The sequence below is a fragment of the Lithobates pipiens genome, unplaced genomic scaffold, assembly GCF_037356315.1.
Source record: "Lithobates pipiens isolate NorthernLeopardFrog02 unplaced genomic scaffold, aLitPip1_a1.2 Scaffold_27, whole genome shotgun sequence".
Taxonomy (NCBI): domain Eukaryota; kingdom Metazoa; phylum Chordata; class Amphibia; order Anura; family Ranidae; genus Lithobates; species Lithobates pipiens.
The window spans coordinates 19188768-19208195 of NW_027507788.1; the positions used below are offsets into that span (position 1 = coordinate 19188768).

General features: G+C 41.4%; 1 protein-coding gene across 1 annotated transcript in view; it reads left to right on the plus strand.

Annotated features, from left to right (window-relative positions):
• Positions 1-19428, plus strand: part of ETFB (electron transfer flavoprotein subunit beta) — a 101343-nt gene that overhangs the window by 37615 nt on the left and 44300 nt on the right. The window contains exon 3 of the mRNA XM_077456586.1: positions 18951-19109. Within this exon, the coding sequence (XP_077312712.1) occupies positions 18951-19109 (159 nt within the window). The remainder of the gene's footprint in view (positions 1-18950; positions 19110-19428) is intronic.

The window sequence follows — 19428 nt, forward strand, 5'->3', positions numbered from 1 at the left end:
TGCAAATTGCCATCATAAAAACTGAAGCAGCAGACGACTTTGAAAATGTGAATATTGTTATTCTCAAAACTTTTGGCAATGGCTGTATGTTTCCCCCTTAGCAGTCTTGAGTATGTTCTGCTTTAAAACCAGACTAAACCGGAGATGCATACAGAAATAAATGACACTGGCAGGGAAAGGGTTAACTCATTATGCCGCCTGTTGGCCTTCTCAGTAATAGGAGTTATCAATCCTTTCACTCGTTGGGGAGCCTTTCTGTTCGGAGGTGTGGCAGTGACCCTCGCCTTTTTTCCCGGTCAGCTCCCACCTGGGGGCCGGAGGATGAAGGACCTGCCTAAGCACCGTGCTTTTTTTTTTTTTTTTTTTTTCTTCTTTTTTTTTTTTTTTGGTTGAGTTTTTGTGACCTCGAGCGATACCGGCTCCCTGCGGGCTCCGCTCCCTTAACTAGCTGGCCGGCTTCCACGCCGCAAAACACAAGTTCAGCAAGGCGAGAGCACGCCATTCCAAAAAAAAAAACAGAATTGATTCTCCAAATTCTTTTACGCTTCCAGAGAAATAATTTAGGTGTCTTGGAGAGTGAAAGTCTTTGGCTACTTTTTGCTTGCTAGACTGAAACTTCTAACTACCCCGTCTGAATACCTGGATTACGTTGTGCTCTGTGTTTCTGCATTCCATCAGCTCAAGTCATTTATATGTAAAACTTTTTTGCAAACGCCGTCGGAATGTAAGAGAGGAACCTGGCAAGATAAGAATACGGGATTTGCTATTGACTTGTGTCTAAGGACGTATGATTGAGGGGGAGCTCATCTTCATCCTTCACTGACCTGGGATGAGCCTGTCATTATAGGGGATCGGGGGGGGGGGGCAACTCGTGTGCACATGCCTGTTCCGGGTACATAAAGGAAGTGATCTGTAAATGTAGCGCTAATATCGTGTGCAATGAATATGCAAACAAAGTGATCAAATGCATATACAAAATAAATATAATAAGTGAATACATAAATGCATAATAAGTCAAATATGGTGGTGAAATCCTTAAAGGGGGGAAAAAACAGCCAGTCCACAATGCATAGAGCAGGGGTGCCCAACCTTTTGAAGAGCGAGGGCCACTTAAGCGACTTAGTAACCAGTCGCGGGCCACAATGAGCAGATGACAGTTCTGCGTCCACTCTGCGTATGCAAAGCAGACACAGACACAGCCCACTCTACTCTATGGGCCCTCTCATCTGATCAAATGGAGGAGGACAGATCCACTTTCCATTTTTTTAGCAGATCGAATTGGAAGGAGGCAGGTGTAAACGGACACAAGTCTGTTTACATATGCCGCTCGATAGAGGTGAATGGAGGGTCTGATTTGGGTCAGACAGATCAAGTTAAAGGGGCCTAAGGCTACTTTTACACTGATGGTCTGCCCGGACCTGTAGCTTTCCTGCAGGTTAGCTGTACTTTGCCATAGAATTCTATCATATCCTGCAGGTGTAGTGCACCAAACCCACAGGTAAATCTAGAAGTCTATGGCTCAGGGCAGGTACACTGCACTACACCTGTGGACCAGTTTAAATACAGCCCAGTAACCACTGCAGAACAGATATGTCCCTATATAAACTGATTTTAGTACTAAACTTGCTGTCCCAGGCAGAGTGCATTTGGTATCACTCCGCCTATGACAGGAGTTGGTGCTATACAGGAAGCATTGGCTTATGCGGCTCTGCTCCTCAGCTGCTTGCTTCCTCTACCGCTAGCTTCATTCACAACACGGATGCTCTGGCATGGTGGGTAGACAACCTACAATCTGGGATTGCCAACCTGCCATCCCAGAGCAGGAGGTCGCGGGCCACATCAAAGGGCTCCGTGGGCCACATGTGGCTCCCGGGGCCACTGGGCACCCCTGGCATAGATGGTGGTTCACAGAAAGGAAATGCAAAATGGAACAAACTTATGGAACCTCCAAGATAACAAACCTTCCATTCATAGAAAAGAATGCATACCCTTACCGGAGCCGGTGAACTCGAATGTCAGCGACAACGAGTCATTAGGGCATAGATATCCAAAACGACCAAATGACCGAACCATCCAGATGATCCAAAGGATTGAGGGTACATCCAAGAGGACTGGTAGATATCAGCTGGGATGGAGCATAGGTGACCGGAACAGAGGGACCCAACCAACTCGGATCCGGAAAGTATGTAAAAAAAAAAAAAAGGAAGGGGGCTTCCAATCGTGTAGGTCAAAAAAAAGTTGGGTTTTTATTACAAAACCAGCATACATAGGATAAAATTGTGATCACAAGTAAAAGCAATGTGGGGAGCAGAGAAGCATAGCCTGACACGTTTCGTCCAACTAGGACAGCTACAGGGGTAAGTAAAAGAAGGTTAGCTCTTCCAAAACCTTATCGGTTTCCCCTTCTACAATACATGTACACCCCACTAAGACTGGGGACTTTTACAACTTATTTAGAGCCGAACTCCATGTTTAATGCCCCTTGAACTCTTTCGCAGATGTACGGACCTGACAACGGGAGGTCTTTCACACGCCGGAAGTGTGTGTGTATAACTGACAAGCAAACTTCCATCTGTCAGATATAAGCAGTCGGGCAGATTGCTTTCACACCTCTCGGTAACATGCAGGTCCCCCAGTCTTTCTTCAGCACATGCAAGCTTAATGAGAAGCTTTAGGCTCCTTCAGAAAAAAATTAAGGCAGCAGCTACAAATACTGTAGCTGCTGACTTTTAATATAAGGACGCTTACCTGTCCAGGGATCCCGCGATATTGGCACCCCAAGCCGATTCTTCAATCTGCTTCAGGTGCAGGGGCCAGTGTTCTATCAGATAGCCGCTCCCCGGCCTATTGCACATGCGCGATGCGCAGCTGAAGGGACGGTGCCTCGCGGCCATCTTGGTACACCCGCACTCGTCCGCAGTAAGCCTGGTGTTAGAAGTCGGCAAGTGGACATCTTTATACACCCACCAGAGTCTTGCTTTTCACACTTACCTTTAACAGTAAACTCAGCTTGTATAGTGAAATGCAGTATTTAGAAGTCCATGACACTGTTTTGATGTTTAATTTTAAAAGTAGCGACGTTCGGTCACATCAGCATGCCCTACCCCAATCTGTCCGCTTATCTCCTACTTTATTAGCTTTTAGACGATCCCTGAAAACACTTCTCTTCAGAGAAGCCTACCCCACCCACACCTAACTGTATTTTCATTTTCTCCATCAGCTCATCCCCCCCACAGTTAATACCTTTTGTTTCAACTTGACCCTCCCTTCTAGATTGTAAGCTCTAACGAGCAGGGCCCTCTGATCCCTCCTGTATTGATTTGTATTGTAAGTGTACTGTCTGCCCTCATATTGTAAAGCGCTGCGCAAACTGTTGGCGCTATATAAATCCTGAATAATAATAATAATAATAATAATCAGCAAACCTGTGAGATCAGTAGGCTTGCTGCTGCTTTTAAAATTCCACATCAAAACTGAGTTAAAAAACAAAAACAAAAAAACGGTGAAAAACAAGACTCTAGTAGGTGTATAAAGATGTCCACTTGTCGACTTCTAACTCTAGGCTTACTGCGGACAAGTGCGGGTGTACCAAGGTGGCACGGACACTTGTAACTTTTTTTTTTCCCCCTATAAAAATAACAAACATGTTACACTTGCCTGTTCTGTTGCAGTGGATTTGCACAGAACAGCCTGGATCCCCCTCTTCTTGGGTCCCTCTTCTGTGATCCTGGCTTTTTACAGGCTTTCTTGTGCATCCTCTTTAGAAGAGGCTTCCTTCTGGGATGACATCCATGCAGACCAATTTGATCCAGTGTGCGGCGTATGGTCTGAGCACTGACAGGCTGACCCCCCCCCCCCCTCCTCTCCTGCAGCCTCTGCAGCAATGCTGGCAGCACTCATACGTCTAATTCACAAAGACAACCTGTGTATGTGTGCAAAAATATATATATAATGTGTGTGTGTGTCACATGCATACATTTTTGTTTTGTTTTTTACTGAAAACTGTCCACGATATCCTAGGGTGCTCTTACTTTTTCACAGGACTGTGTTAGTCCTCATTCTTGCTGGTGGAGGAACAGCCACATGCATGCAGTGTGTGCGGACAGCAGTGACCCAGCCGCTCGTATAGAAGAATGGCCGCACACTGTGTGCATGCTGTTGTTCCCACACCAGCAGGCATGAGAAATAACCGGTATGTGAAAAAACAAATCCTCTGACAGTCTGCGCCCAGAGATGATGCCTCTAGCTGCATGCAGAATGGTTGCAGCTATTCTGCCAGTCTGTGTGCGGCCCGGGCACAGCTTCCAGAGGTGATGTTCAGCATCCTCTGAAATGCAGCAGCCTACCCGCCCTCCTTCACTCTCCATACATTAAGACAGGTGAGCATTTTTTTTATTTTTTTTTATTATTGCAATAAACGTATTGTCCACTAGGTGTCTCACTTTTCTCTCCTATAATTTACAAGTGTTTCCAGCTAGTCCTAATTTAAAACGGATTTTTCTTCCTCCTCCTTACTCTTTATAGGGAGGTGATTCTGCTCGGTGCAGGTGCTGTGCGGAATAACAACCTCCTGGAGCCTGCGGTACTCTAATGTAGTAATTGTGCCATGCTCGTGTATTAATAGCATTCGTATCCGGTGGTGGTGCTCAATAATGACTTTATTTTGGACTTCTATTTAAGGGAGCCACAAAGCTGCAATCCAGCGGCCCTCATATAGAAAAGTGATGAGAGGAAATGGTGAATGTAGCCGGGCAGATTTTACTTTTTTTTTTTTTTTTTCCTCCATGTTTAGGCCTGATGAAACTGGTTATGTACAGACGCGTAATTCACCAAGCTAGAACACCTAGATGAGGATCTTCCTTTTATTTTAGCCAGCTGTCTGATGTTTTAAAATTTAATTTAAGCTTAGCATTATTTTATTTTATTTTTTTCCTTTAAAGTGCTGTTCATTTTCTGCAGCCTCTTTGCTGCCACTTCTTGTCTACATGCACTCCAGTGATGGCTGCATCATGTTTCCTTGGGGCGAGATTCCTGATGGTGACAACAGTGGACCATGCCTGTGTAATGTGTGTTAAAACGGCCACCTTTAGTCCCTATTAGAAGCCAATGACAGGGTGGCAGAACAAGATCACAATTAGGAGAGGGACACCGTTGTCACCTTAAATAACCACTTGCCAACCTCAATAGGTGTGTGTGTGTGTGTGTGTATATATTATATTATATTATATTATAGTGGTTTACCAGGAAGTGATCAACCATAACCCCGGGATTATTATTTGCAGCTGGTGGTTGGCTTTCTCTTGAAAGTGTTCCAAGTGGCTCGTGAGCCGCTGGAAAGCATTCAGAAGCGCGTGGGGGATGGGGGGGGGGGGCTGGGCAGACTCCCAAACCCTGCCCCGCCTTTCACCTGGGTCTCCTGGGCTCACCGTTTCCGCCGGCTTACCCAGGAAATGAGCTGATATCACTGGCTGGTCACGCGGGGATCAAAGATTATATCCATTTTGATTGCCTCTATGAACTCAGGCTGGAAGTAAACTTTTTTTGTAAAAAAATAAATAAATAAAAAAAAAAGATACAAACAATATTTGTTAGTATATGTTTGTATATAATAAAATATAATATTTACTATATATATATATATATTACAAACAATATTTTTTATATATATATAATTATAATTAGAGATGTAAAATGTATAATATATATATATATATATATATTATAATTCGTATCTCTCTCTATACATATATATATTAGAATATAATAAAAAAAAGTGTGTATGTGTGTGTATATGTGTGTATATATATATATATATATATATATATATATATATATATATATATATATATATATATATATATATATATATAATATAAAAATCTCTCTCATAATATATATTTTTTATTTTTCCTGCTTTTAAAAGGTAAAGAACAGATTTGGAGTCTTCAACCCCAGATCACTCCATAATGAGAACCAGTCATCCTTTTTTCTATTACAAGGAATGTTTACATTCCTTATAATAGCAATAAAAGTGATCCAAAAAATAAAGGGACAGTGTATAAAAATAACAAACGTTTAAAGAGCCCCTATCCCTCCGTGCACGCAGGCAGAAGCCAAAGCATACATAAGTCATGCACACATATGTAAAGGGTATTTACACCACATGTGAGGTTTAAAACGTCACCTATGGGGATTTTTAAGTAATGTAGTTTGTCGCCATTCTGTGAGCGTGCGCAGTTTTAAAGCATGACAGGTTCGGTATCTATTTACTCGGTGTAACATCATCTTTCACATTATACAAAAAAATTGGGGTATATTTTGTGTGTGTGTGTGTGTGTTTGTTTATTTTTTTTTTTTTTTAATTCATTAAAATCTATTTTTCACAAATAAAAATAAATAAATTAATAAACGCTGCACAAATACTGTGCGACATAAAAAAATTGCAAAACCTGCCAATTTTTATTCTCTCAAGTAATATTCTAGCAAAAAATACAGATTGTTACATGTGAACAGAAAGTGCCAGAAAGGCCCGTCCTGGAAGTAGTTAAGGCACCGTGTGTTACATATATATATATATATATATATATGTATGTATGTGTATATAATATATCGCCAACAGGTTGAGCAGCGATATTTACAACGTGAGGGCAGACAGTACAAGTAGGATACAGGAGGAATCGGAGGGCTCTTCTCATATTTTATTTATATTATATTTCGGATTGCCTGATGAAGTGTAAGGATCCCTCTCGGTTTGTAGTGCCTGTCTTCTCCCGGCCTTATCACTCTGTTTTGTTCTGTATAGAAATTTATGAAAAATCCAACGTTTTCAAGTTGTCACGGGGACAGGAGGTGGGGGGTTATCTTCTCGTGGGGACACCGGTGCCGTGATAACTGCCGACACATTTCATGGACCTGGAATGTCTATAGGCAGCAAATGCAAGTTGGGTTTGTAGTATTTTCAACCACAAGAAAAATATCAATACAGAATAGCCGTGTATATGGGCATTAGACTTGGATACCACCTGCAGAGCGTGATGAATAGGATGTCAGCTGTGTGTGTCGGGGTAATCTCCTTTTGATGATTGGAGCATTATAAAATATTCAGTTTTTAGAGCCTTCTGCAATTTCCATTTTTTTTTATTTTTTTTTTGATGGCGATGAAAATAAAAAAAAGTTTTCTTTTAAATAGTCGGGTCAGAGGGGCCATGGTGATCCTCAAATAGTCAAGTCGTGGTTTCCCTATAACAGTCAGGGGGATGGGGTGGGGCGGGGCATGGTGCTTGTTTAATAGTCAAATTGGGGGGTGGGGCATGGTTTCTTTTTAATAGGTTGGGGACCCTCCTATAGTCAGGTCATGGGGGGGGCTGGTGACCCTCCTATAGTCAGGTAATGGGGGGGGGGGCCCTGGTGACCCTCCTATAGTCAGGTCACAGGGGGGCCCTGGTGACCCTCCTATAGTCAGGTCACGGGGGGGGCCCTGGTGACCCTCCCATAGTCAGGTCACGGGGGGGCGGGGCCCTGGTGACCCTCCCATAGTCAGGTCACGGGGGGCGGGGCCCTGGTGACCCTCCCATAGTCGGGTCATGGGGGGACGGGGCCCTGGTGACCCTCCCATAGTCGGGTCACGGGGGGACGGGGCCCTGGTGACCCTCCCATAGTCGGGTCACGGGGGGACGGGGCCCTGGTGACCCTCCCATAGTCGGGTCACGGGGGGGTGGGGCCCATGGTGACCCTCCTATAGTCGGGTCACGGGGGGGTGGGGCCCATGGTGACCCTCCTATAGTCGGGTCACGGGGGGGTGGGGCCCATGGTGACCTTCCTATAGTCAGGTCACGGGGGGGTGGGGCCCATGTTGGCCCTCCTATAGTCAGGTCACGGGGGGGGGGGGGCCATGGGGACCCTCCTATAGTCAGGTCACGGGGGGGGGGGGGCCCATGGTGACCCTCCTATAGTCAGGTCACGGGGGGGGGGGCCCATGGTGACCCTCCTATAGTCAGGTCATGGGGGGGCCATGGTGACCCTCCTATAGTCAGGTCATGGGGGGGGCCATGGTGACCCTCCTATAGTCAGGTCATGGGGGGGGCCATGGTGACCCTCCTATAGTCAGGTCATGGGGGGGGCCATGGTGACCCTCCTATAGTCAGGTCATGGGGGGGCCATGGTGACCCTCCTATAGTCAGGTCATGGGGGGGCCATGGTGACCCTCCTATAGTCAGGTCATGGGGGGGCCATGGTGACCCTCCTATAGTCAGGTCATGGGGGGGCCATGGTGACCCTCCTATAGTCAGGTCATGAGGGGGCCATGGTGACCCTCTAATAGGTCAGGGGGGGGGGGCATGGTTTCTTTTAAAACGGCCAGGTAGGCCATGGTGTCCCTCCTAATAATCTGGTCATGGGGGTCCATGGTGACCCTCTAATAGGTCAGGGAGGGGGGGTGCATGGTGTCCCTTTTTTAATAGTTAGGTCGTGGGGACCATTGTGTCCCTCTAATAGGTTAGGTAGGCCATGATGTCCCTTTAATGGTCAGGGGGCGGGGCATCTTTTTATAGTCCGCTCAGAAGGGCCATGGTGTCCCTCCTAATAGTCCGGTCAGGGGGTCCATGGTGTCCTTTGTTGTAGAGTGACCATTATCCGGTATACATTACTCGGAGCCCAGCATTCTATCCTGCAGTCCTGCTTGTAGTGAACACAATGAAGACTTGAGATCAATGTTAAATATGCCTTATTGCATCCCCCGGTCCCCCTCCCCCCACACACCTTCTCATCCATCCCGCTGCCCGCTGTTATCCTTTCATCTTGTGAATGAGGACGCTCCATAACCCCTCTTCATTCACAGGACCGGCCCCCCCCCTCCCCCCCTCCACATCCAATCCCACAGACCTGTCAGTTCTGCTTTTCTGCTCTAGTAATTTTAGCTCAGACCCATCCACACTTTGATTTGATTTTATTTTTTATTTATTTTTTTCCCCCTCCTGCTCATCAAACACGGAGCGGGGTGGAGGGAATTGTTCTGCATTACGGATGCTGCGCACGTCTCGCTGGCTCTGCTCACACGGCGCTCTGCGCTTTCCACTAATCGCAGCTCCACAACGTTTAAAGGGAAACTCCGTCTTCACTTCCAGCACAGGAAAAGCCAAACTACCAATTGGGGCTGAAACAACAAATCGATTAATGAAACTAATCGATTACTATTTTCACAATCGATTTATCGGCCAGTAACATAATGGGGTTAAAAAAAACTAAAATGAGCCCTTTATAGTACAAAAAGAGCAAATAATCGTTACTGTAAATATTCAGTTCTACAGTAAAAAAAATAACCCCTTACAGTAGAGATTTTTTTTTTTTGTACTATAATGGTCTAATTTTATTAAATTATAGTAAAAAATTAAATAAAATTTAGACCTTTTATAGTAAAAAAAAGGTCAAATTTTATTAAATTTTTTTTTTATAACCCCACTATACTAAAAATGAAACGTCTTGGACCTTTATTTTTTTTTAATTATTTTTTTGTGCTTTTTTATTTTTTTATTTTTTTTATTTTTTTGCAGTTCATTTACATGGTTTCCTATGGGACACCATCATATCTGATTTATTTTTTTTTTTTTTTTTTTTTTCAGCCACTGCGTATTTGGAAAAGGTCAGGGGCCTTTTTTTCTTTTAACACAAAACGGTGCTTTTTTTTTTTGGTTCAATAGACTTCAATGGAGAAGCTGCAGAAAAGCATGTAATGCGTCTTTGCAGCAATTTGTGTGTTTTAATCCGCCCAACAACAAATTGTCCCAAAAAAATAAAATAAATGCAAATCGCAACAAAATCGCATGAACAGAAATGAAAACGCACTGCAGAAGCAGATCGAAAGCAAACTGCATAGGTGTGTACCGAGCCATAGGCCGGCCACACTGATCAATTTTCAGGTGAGAATATTCAGAAGGAAAATCTTTGTACATTCGCTGAATGAAAGAACGTTTGAAGTTTGCACTTGTTTTTACCATTCTGTTTTTTTTAAATAAATGTAATTGCTGTGAACGAAAACCACATAAACTGTCTGAAAATTGCTTTTACTATGAAGTTTTCTGTTTCCAAATTTTCCCGTCACTGTGGTTGAACATGAACATCGATTTGATCCCACTAATGATTAGGAAATCGAATGAATGTTCTTAAAATGACTTTATTTTTTAGACATTTTTTTTTACAAGACGTTGTTTTTTGTATTTTTTGTTTTTTAAAATAAAAAAAAAAAGTGATCTCTGAGTCTGATGATATTTACCAGATTCACCCTTTAATAGTATATACAGTATATCTCTTCTACTGGTATATACAGTATATCTCTTCTACTGGTATATACAGTATATCTCTTCTACTGGTATATACAGTATATCTCTTCTACTGGTATATACAGTATATCTCTTCTACTGGTATATACAGTATATCTCTTCTACTGGTATATACAGTATATCTCTTCTAATGGTGTGTTTATACAGTATATTTCTTCTGTCTCTGTTTTTCTCAGAGTGGATTAGATATTTTTGCTCCCTGTTTCTAACATGTCAAACAACAAGTCCTGCACATTTAACCCCCGCAGTGCTGCACACTGATAATGCTCCTCCTGCTGATCATACCGACAAGCTGCTCCTTTAACGCTGTGTGCTGACAGCTTTCCTCCATAGCTAGAGCTCTGTTCTTGGCTTTGCCTTGCTAACACTGCCCTGATCCTGTCTGACATACCAATGCAGACTGCATGATGGTCACTGGTAGACTGCTGGGCACTGGCAGGCTGCATTTAAAGGAACCTGGTGAGGCTGCATTGATCTCCTGCGCCACGTCTGCAGCCTCTGGCCATCTCCTGCGCCTCGTCTGCAGCCTCTGGCCATCTCCTGCGCCTCGTCTGCAGCCTCTGGCCATCTCCTGCGCCTCGTCTGCAGCCTCTGGCCATCTCCTGCGCCTCGTCTGCAGCCTCTGGCCATCTCCTGCGCCTCGTCTGCAGCCTCTGGCCATCTCCTGCGCCTCGTCTGCAGCCTCTGGCCATCTCCTGCGCCACGTCTGCAGCCTCTGGCCATCTCCTGCGCCACGTCTGCAGCCTCTGGCCATCTCCTGCGCCACGTCTGCAGCCTCTGGCCATCTCCTGCGCCACGTCTGCAGCCTCTGGCCATCTCCTGCGCCACGTCTGCAGCCTCTGGCCATCTCCTGCGCCACGTCTGCAGCCTCTGGCCATCTCCTGCGCCACGTCTGCAGCCTCTGGCCATCTCCTGCGCCACGTCTGCAGCCTCTGGCCATCTCCTGCGCCACGTCTGCAGCCTCTGGCCATCTCCTGCGTAAAAATATTTTTTAAAAACATTCATTTTCGGTATCGGTCATTTTCAGTTTTTGGCCTAGTGTATTTTTCATTTTCGGTATCGGTTTCAGCACCAAAAAACCCATTCAGTGCACCCCTAAAAATAATCGTTGGTTGTAGCCCTACTACCAATGTTTTCAATGAGATCCACAATGTTTTTTTTTTTTTTTTTTTACATTTATTTCACTTTTACAATTATTTGTATTCCTAGCACAATGATGAACTGCACATAAAGGGGTTGATTTACTAAACCCTGGAGGGTGTGAAATTTGCTGCAGCTCTGCATAGAAACCAATTGGCTTCCGGATTTTATTGTATGGACGGCCGCACTCCAATGCAAACACCTTTTTTATTACAGTGGAAAAAAGATCCATACAGCAACAGAGGTACAGATACCACTGACTGTGTGTGTGTGTGTGTGTGTGTGTGTGTGTGTGTGTGTGTGTGTGTGTCCCAGAAATCAACAGGGCCATTCACAAAGAGCCGCGCGACTCGCGCATGCACAGTAGGAAATGGGCAGTGAAGCCGCAAGGTTCCACTGCCTGCTTCCCTTCATTAAGATGGCGGTGCTGGCACCCAAACCGATGGATGGAGGGGGGGGGGCAGGGCGACATTGCGGGCTCCCTGGACAGGTAAATGTCCTTATTAAAAGTCAGCAGCTATAGTGTTTGTAGCTGCTGACTTTAAAGAAAAAAAAAACATGGCGTCTGGAATACTGCTTTAAATGACTCAGATCATCAAACAAATTGTATTATTACACAAAGGTCACCCGAGAAGATACAAAATGCAGTTTTTAAATGATGGTTTAATTTAATAAGGCCAAAAAATCTGTCCAAACCTGCCTGGCTTTATGTGAAAAATTAATTGCCCCCTAAAGATAGAGATTATATATATAATATATATATATATATATATATATAATTTATCTCTCATTTTTTTTTTTTTTTTTTTATTGCACATACATCACACACACTTCAAAAGGTTTCAACCCCTTTTTTCTTTTCTTTTCTTAATGCAATTAAATATAAAAAAAAAAAGTGCGGACATTTAAAAAAAAAAATCTCAAATAAAAAAAAAAAAAAAAAAGGGAAACTTTCACCATGCAAAACCACAAATGGGGTGGCAGCGTGCGATCACGTCTGACCCCTCTGCCATGTAGTATGCGGTGTGGAAAAATGACGCAGGTTTGGACCGGTCCTGCCTAATGTGACAAAACTGAAGGTACAATGCGGCGATGTGCGCCGTTGGGGAAGACGAGCCTTCGCCTCGCTGACATTTAAAAAGGCGGAGTAGGAGAAAAGCGCAGACCATCTTTATGAGCCATTAAACAGAGAGGGATATGGGAGGGAATGAAATGGAGCCAGAAGACGGGGAGGACAGTACGGGTGATGGAGAGCCGAGGAGCGCAGTGACATTACCAGAGAGGAACTCTTCTATACAATCCACATTACCCGATTGTAAAGCGCTCCTAATGTCACGAGTTGACAAAATAAATTACAACAATAAAACAAAAGGTACTTTCCTTAGTAGACATTTAATTTAGATAAACACTTTATCTTTTAATTGCCTCTCAATGTTCGTGTCGATGGGGTCAGTCCACCTAAAAGTGATAATTAAAGTGCATCACACGCCAAGTGTGTTTTTTATTTTTATTTTTTTATTTTTTATTTTTTGGCTTTGGATAGAGGGAGGAGGAGGAGTTGTTCTGGTGACAGTGGTCCTTTTACTTTGGAGAAATTATCTTTCACTTCCTGTTGTGTCTCCAAGACAGGAAGTGAAGTCTCCTTAAAGAGGTTGTGAAGTCTTCTTCTTTTTTTTAAATTGTACCTATAGGTAAGCATATAATGAGGCTTACCTGTAGGTACTGTAAATATCTCCTAAACATGCGCCGTTTAGGAGATATTTACTATATACGCCGCCAATTACATCATCGGCGCATGCGCTCTAAAGGAGTGGCCATATGTGCCCATTTCTTCAGATCCCTGTGACCGGCGGCTCCCACCTGTAAGCAGGGGAGTGACATCATCACAGCTCCCCCCCCACAGACTCGCCAAAGCCCACGAACGCAGAAGAAACACCGGGGAAGATGTCAGCGGTGCGCGGGCGCCGCTGCAGGGCTTCGTTCTAAGGCAAGTAATTCATAATGGGCTAGTATGTGATGCATCCCAGCTCACTATGCCTTTGTCTTAGCAGTTTTCCCCCCCCCCCCCCCTAAAGCCTACAACCTTTTTAATGGGAGACACAGCAAAATAAAACAACCTGTTGGGGTTTGACGTATCAACAATCCAATCATCCACCCCCCAAAAAAAAGTTTTGCCATTAGATTCTTGCATTTCTCTACAATGGCAATACAGGGCCTATATATCTTCTATAGCCATTATGACGGAGGAAAAAAAATAATATAATTTTATATATATATATATATATATATATATATATATATATATATATATATATTTATATATAAATAAATAAAGTCAGGCGGTTGGGTGCTGCTCCTATTATGAAGCCAATAAGATTTGATTAGGGCTCATGTCACCTTTTGATAAGCTGAGTTCTTGTCACAGCCTTGGCACTTTTTGTCTATGGAATGAAAGGAACATTTTTATTCAAGGTAATTATTTATATATGAATAAATAAATAAAGTCGCGCTATGGAAAAAAAACAAATCTCCTAAGTGATAGAAATATGTGAAATAAATTGAAAATAAAAATATACTGGGTTAGAGCTGCCTTTGCCTGAAGCCCTCACTTCCTTATTGGGGAGGAGAGGGAAATGAAAATGTGAAATAAAAAGGTTATGGCGCTAAACCCTATTAGTGATGAGGTGAGTTGACTTATCAAATCCTAGTGTTTGATTTTTTATATAAAAAGAGAAAGAAAAAGAAAAGAGCTGTTGGTGATACCGTGAAAAAAAATATATATATCCTAAAGCAATTTCATCCAAAACAAATTGTGTGTGATTAATGTGGAGTCAGCATTCATGTTCCATTATATAAAAACAGAAAATGAGTATTAAATTATCATATACGTATCAGCCTGCTAAAAACATGTAAACCTTCATTAAATGTGCAAATTAGTGGAAATAATGTTAATATTCAACAGTATGTTAGTGTAAAACAGATTGTGCAAACATGTGCAAAAAAATGTACAAAAAAGCAACTAAAGGTCAGAACAACCAAGGATCAGAAATAATTTAACCATAAAATCGCATGAAGTCGCTAAATGTGCGAATAGACAATATTTTCAACCAATAATCGCATGAAGACGCATCTGTGTCCAATATAAGTCCAAAATTAATATTTGGCTTGGTAGTGCTGCCTCTTCAGACTATTTTTGTAATTGTTACAAAAAGTCAATGGGGGGTATTTGATTTATTCGTGCAAATAGTGCGGGCTTTCAATTAGAGAACTTCATCCCCGGTGCGCCACTCTGTGCTATAGTATGTGAATGCTCTCACCAGAGTTAATGCCCCTGTGGGGCTGGATGGACCTTCACAATGTAAGCCACTGTGTCGCTCTCTGGCTGCTGCTGGTGCACTGGGTGAAGCTTCGTTGTTCCGTCCGTATGGTATCCAACGTTAATTATATAAGGGAAGACATATCCATAGTGTAATACGTTCTTAACCAAATCGTTCGTTTATTAATATTAAAATCTACTCACATTTTACATTAAAAGCATGTGCATATAGGAAAAACTCCGCCGTTCGTCTCAAACGAGTGCACACAACGTGGCCACGCCCTACGCGTTTCGTCACTACGACGTCCTCTGGAGCGGCCATATTGGTGCACCTTATTGCTTAAATAGGGTGCAGTGCTCCACTACGCCTGCGCTAAAATAACAGCGCCATTTTGGGTGTGGGATGCCCTTACTCTACTGGGGATGAATGCCATTACTCCCCCTAGTGTCCTTAGGGAAGACTGATATACTTAGCCTTGGAGCACTGCAGCCTACCCATAAACCATACTCAGTTTAGATGACATTCTTTAGTATTTCCCATTTAACCGGACGTTTATAATTAAGAGAATAAAAATAAAAATAAAATTAAATGATACTAAAAATACATTGAATAAATGTATGTATAGGAATACATACATAAAATTCACGTATATAAAATTCATACATATAAAAAATTCTTACATAAAAATTCATGCATAAGAAGGGGGGTATACATTAATACTGAAAAAACGCATAAATTTGTAAAGATTATAAAAATTATAAAAATTATTTAAGAGGTTTTTTAATATTATTTGATTATTTAAGGGGTTTTTTATGTTTAAAAAAGTTTTTTATGCATACTAATATGTGAATGTAAATGGAGAAATTATTCCAAAGGAAAGTTTTCCAAGAGGAAAGTTTTTTTGGGAAGGAATTAAATAAAATGAAATTCTTAGGAAATAGATATATATGAAGGTGCTAAGAAGGTCTGTTTAACATCGTCCTATAGGTGATTGTAGTGTACATAGAATTAGACCTCAATTGCTTCTTAACTAACTTTTAATAGTCAATTGCTTCTTAACTAACTTTTAACAGTCAACTGTTTGCCTCAGCATTAGATAATGCTGGACGAACATTCCGCAGTCGAATGTTACCCATACACATACATAACACTACAGGATCCCGATAAGATCTAACCACATATATAAGTAACCTATCTACCCCAATATTAACATCACATGGCCCACACCTTCGGGTTCAGGTCGAATGTTATTCATTCAAAATACATTGGACGTGTCGGAATTACAACAAGACTGATCAAAATTATCTAAAAGTTCCCCTGTAGGAATCAAACATACAGTCACAAACACTACAATCACCTATAGGACGATGTTAAACAGACCTTCTTAGCACCTTCATATATATCTATTTCCTAAGAATTTCATTTTATTTAATTCCTTCCCAAAAAAACTTTCCTCTTGGAAAACTTTCCTTTGGAATAATTTCTCCATTTACATTCACATATTAGTATGCATAAAAAACTTTTTTAAACATAAAAAACCCCTTAAATAATCAAATAATATTAAAAAACCTCTTAAATAATTTTTATAATTTTTATAATCTTTACAAATTTATGCGTTTTTTCAGTATTAATGTATACCCCCCTTCTTATGCATGAATTTTTATGTAAGAATTTTTTATATGTATGAATTTTATATACGTGAATTTTATGTATGTATTCCTATACATACATTTATTCAATGTATTTTTAGTATCATTTAATTTTATTTTTATTTTTATTCTCTTAATTATAAACGTCCGGTTAAATGGGAAATACTAAAGAATGTCATCTAAACTGAGTATGGTTTATGGGTAGGCTGCAGTGCTCCAAGGCTAAGTATATCAGTCTTCCCTAAGGACACTAGGGGGAGTAATGGCATTCATCCCCAGTAGAGTAAGGGCATCCCACACCCAAAATGGCGCTGTTATTTTAGCGCAGGCGTAGTGGAGCACTGCACCCTATTTAAGCAATAAGGTGCACCAATATGGCCGCTCCAGAGGACGTCGTAGTGACGAAACGCGTAGGGCGTGGCCACGTTGTGTGCACTCGTTTGAGACGAACGGCGGAGTTTTTCCTATATGCACATGCTTTTAATGTAAAATGTGAGTAGATTTTAATATTAATAAACGAACGATTTGGTTAAGAACGTATTACACTATGGATATGTCTTCCCTTATATAATTAACGTTGGATACCATACGGACGGAACAACGAAGCTTCACCCAGTGCACCAGCAGCAGCCAGAGAGCGACACAGTGGCTTACATTGTGAAGGTCCATCCAGCCCCACAGGGGCATTAACTCTGGTGAGAGCATTCACATACTATAGCACAGAGTGGCGCACCGGGGATGAAGTTCTCTAATTGAAAGCCCGCACTATTTGCACGAATAAATCAAATACCCCCCATTGACTTTTTGTAACAATTACAAAAATAGTCTGAAGAGGCAGCACTACCAAGCCAAATATTAATTTTGGACTTATATTGGACACAGATGCGTCTTCATGCGATTATTGGTTGAAAATATTGTCTATTCGCACATTTAGCGACTTCATGCGATTTTATGGTTAAATTATTTCTGATCCTTGGTTGTTCTGACCTTTAGTTGCTTTTTTGTACATTTTTTTGCACATGTTTGCACAATCTGTTTTACACTAACATACTGTTGAATATTAACATTATTTCCACTAATTTGCACATTTAATGAAGGTTTACATGTTTTTAGCAGGCTGATACGTATATGATAATTTAATACTCATTTTCTGTTTTTATATAATGGAACATGAATGCTGACTCCACATTAATCACACACAATTTGTTTTGGATGAAATTGCTTTAGGATATATATATTTTTTTCACGGTATCACCAACAGCTCTTTTCTTTTTCTTTCTCTTTTTATATAAAAAATCAAACACTAGGATTTGATAAGTCAACTCACCTCATCACTAATAGGGTTTAGCGCCATAACCTTTTTATTTCAAATTATTTATATATATATTATAATATTTTGTGTGTAAAGGGCTTCTAATCTCACTCGCTATACCATGTTGGCTAAATTGGCTGCAGACACCACTATAAATGACATTTTAGCTGTATAGAGAGAGATGCACACTTTCTTATGAATAAAAATCAGATTTTTATGTAATAGATACACTGTATAAATATAGTAAGATTTTTTATTTTTATTTTTTGCACATACTAGAATGAAATAATTTTTTTTTCCTTTTTACATTGAATTAAACTTTTAAAAATTAACTTTTCTGTATAGTATATCTTATTTAAAATTGAGATTTTTGTTTTTACATAAAAAAAATATATAAATATGTTTTTTGAACATGAAAAACGTGTGTGTGTGTGTGTGTATATATGTATGTGTGTGTGTGTGTGTATATATGTGTATATATGTGTATATATGTGTGTGTGTATATATATATATATATATATATATAGATTTTTTTTTGTTTTATATAATAAGTGGTGTTTCATTTTCTATATATCTTCTAAAAGGTTATCTATAATGGATGCAGTCCGGTTAACATGCAATAGCAACTAATATATATGCCACATGCTAAAAGATGCTTTCTTATTCATTTTTTTTTTTTTTTACTCCCCCCTGTCTTTTTTTTTTTTTTTTTTTTTTTGTGTGCAGTGACATTGCCCACGGCCAATTGCGCACAATCTACTTGTCTGTCTAATCCTGTTACCTGACTCGTGAGGATAGGAGGAAAATTGTCGGAGTCTAGTGACGGAGGCAGGAGCCGAGACTTAATTACAGTATAGGCTTCCAGGGTTTGACATGTATTCTACAAGAGCAGTAAGGGGGTATTTAACCCCCCGCTGGGCCTTCTACAGGTGTGGATCTGTGTGATAAACCCCATTACAAGCCTATTTTCACCTTCCGGTGCTAAAAATATACATTTAGCTTATGTTTACCTTGTGAACACTTTTTAGATTTTTTTTTTTGAGAGGGAAAAAAAAAAACATAAAATCAAAAAAGCAATCCCTAAATTTGTTTACAGAGGAGTTTGTCATCTATAGCAGTCGGTAAGAGACCGGCGGCACTAATGCACACATGATGATGGTTCCACATCTGACATATAACCGCTGTGCTCTCTCTGCAGGAGACCATCAGGACAGCCCTGGCCATGGGAGCGGACCGCGGTATCCATGTAGACGTCTCTGCTAAGGATTCAGAATCGCTCGGACCTTTCCAGGTCTCCAAGATCCTGGCTGCTTTGGCCAAGAAAGAGAATGTGAACCTGGTGCTTCTGGGAAAGCAGGTGACTTTATAATGGAATGAGGTTGTTATATGTTGGCTTTATGCAATCCCTTTTAAATTGCTTGTAAAGGCAACAATTTTTTCCCCCAGTAGATGTTTTGCCCCCTCACCTCCCTAAGTCCGGATACACACTGTTGCGAATTGGATGCAGGGTCCCTGCATCCACTTCACAATAGCAGGAGAGTGTGACTGGCTCTCTATGGAGCCGGTTCACATATCTCCGATGAGGCTCTGGTGCCAATTTTGCACAGGAGCCCTGTGCATCTTTTGGTCAGTTTTTCAGGTCTGAATTCAGCCCAAAATTCAGGCTGAAATCGGAC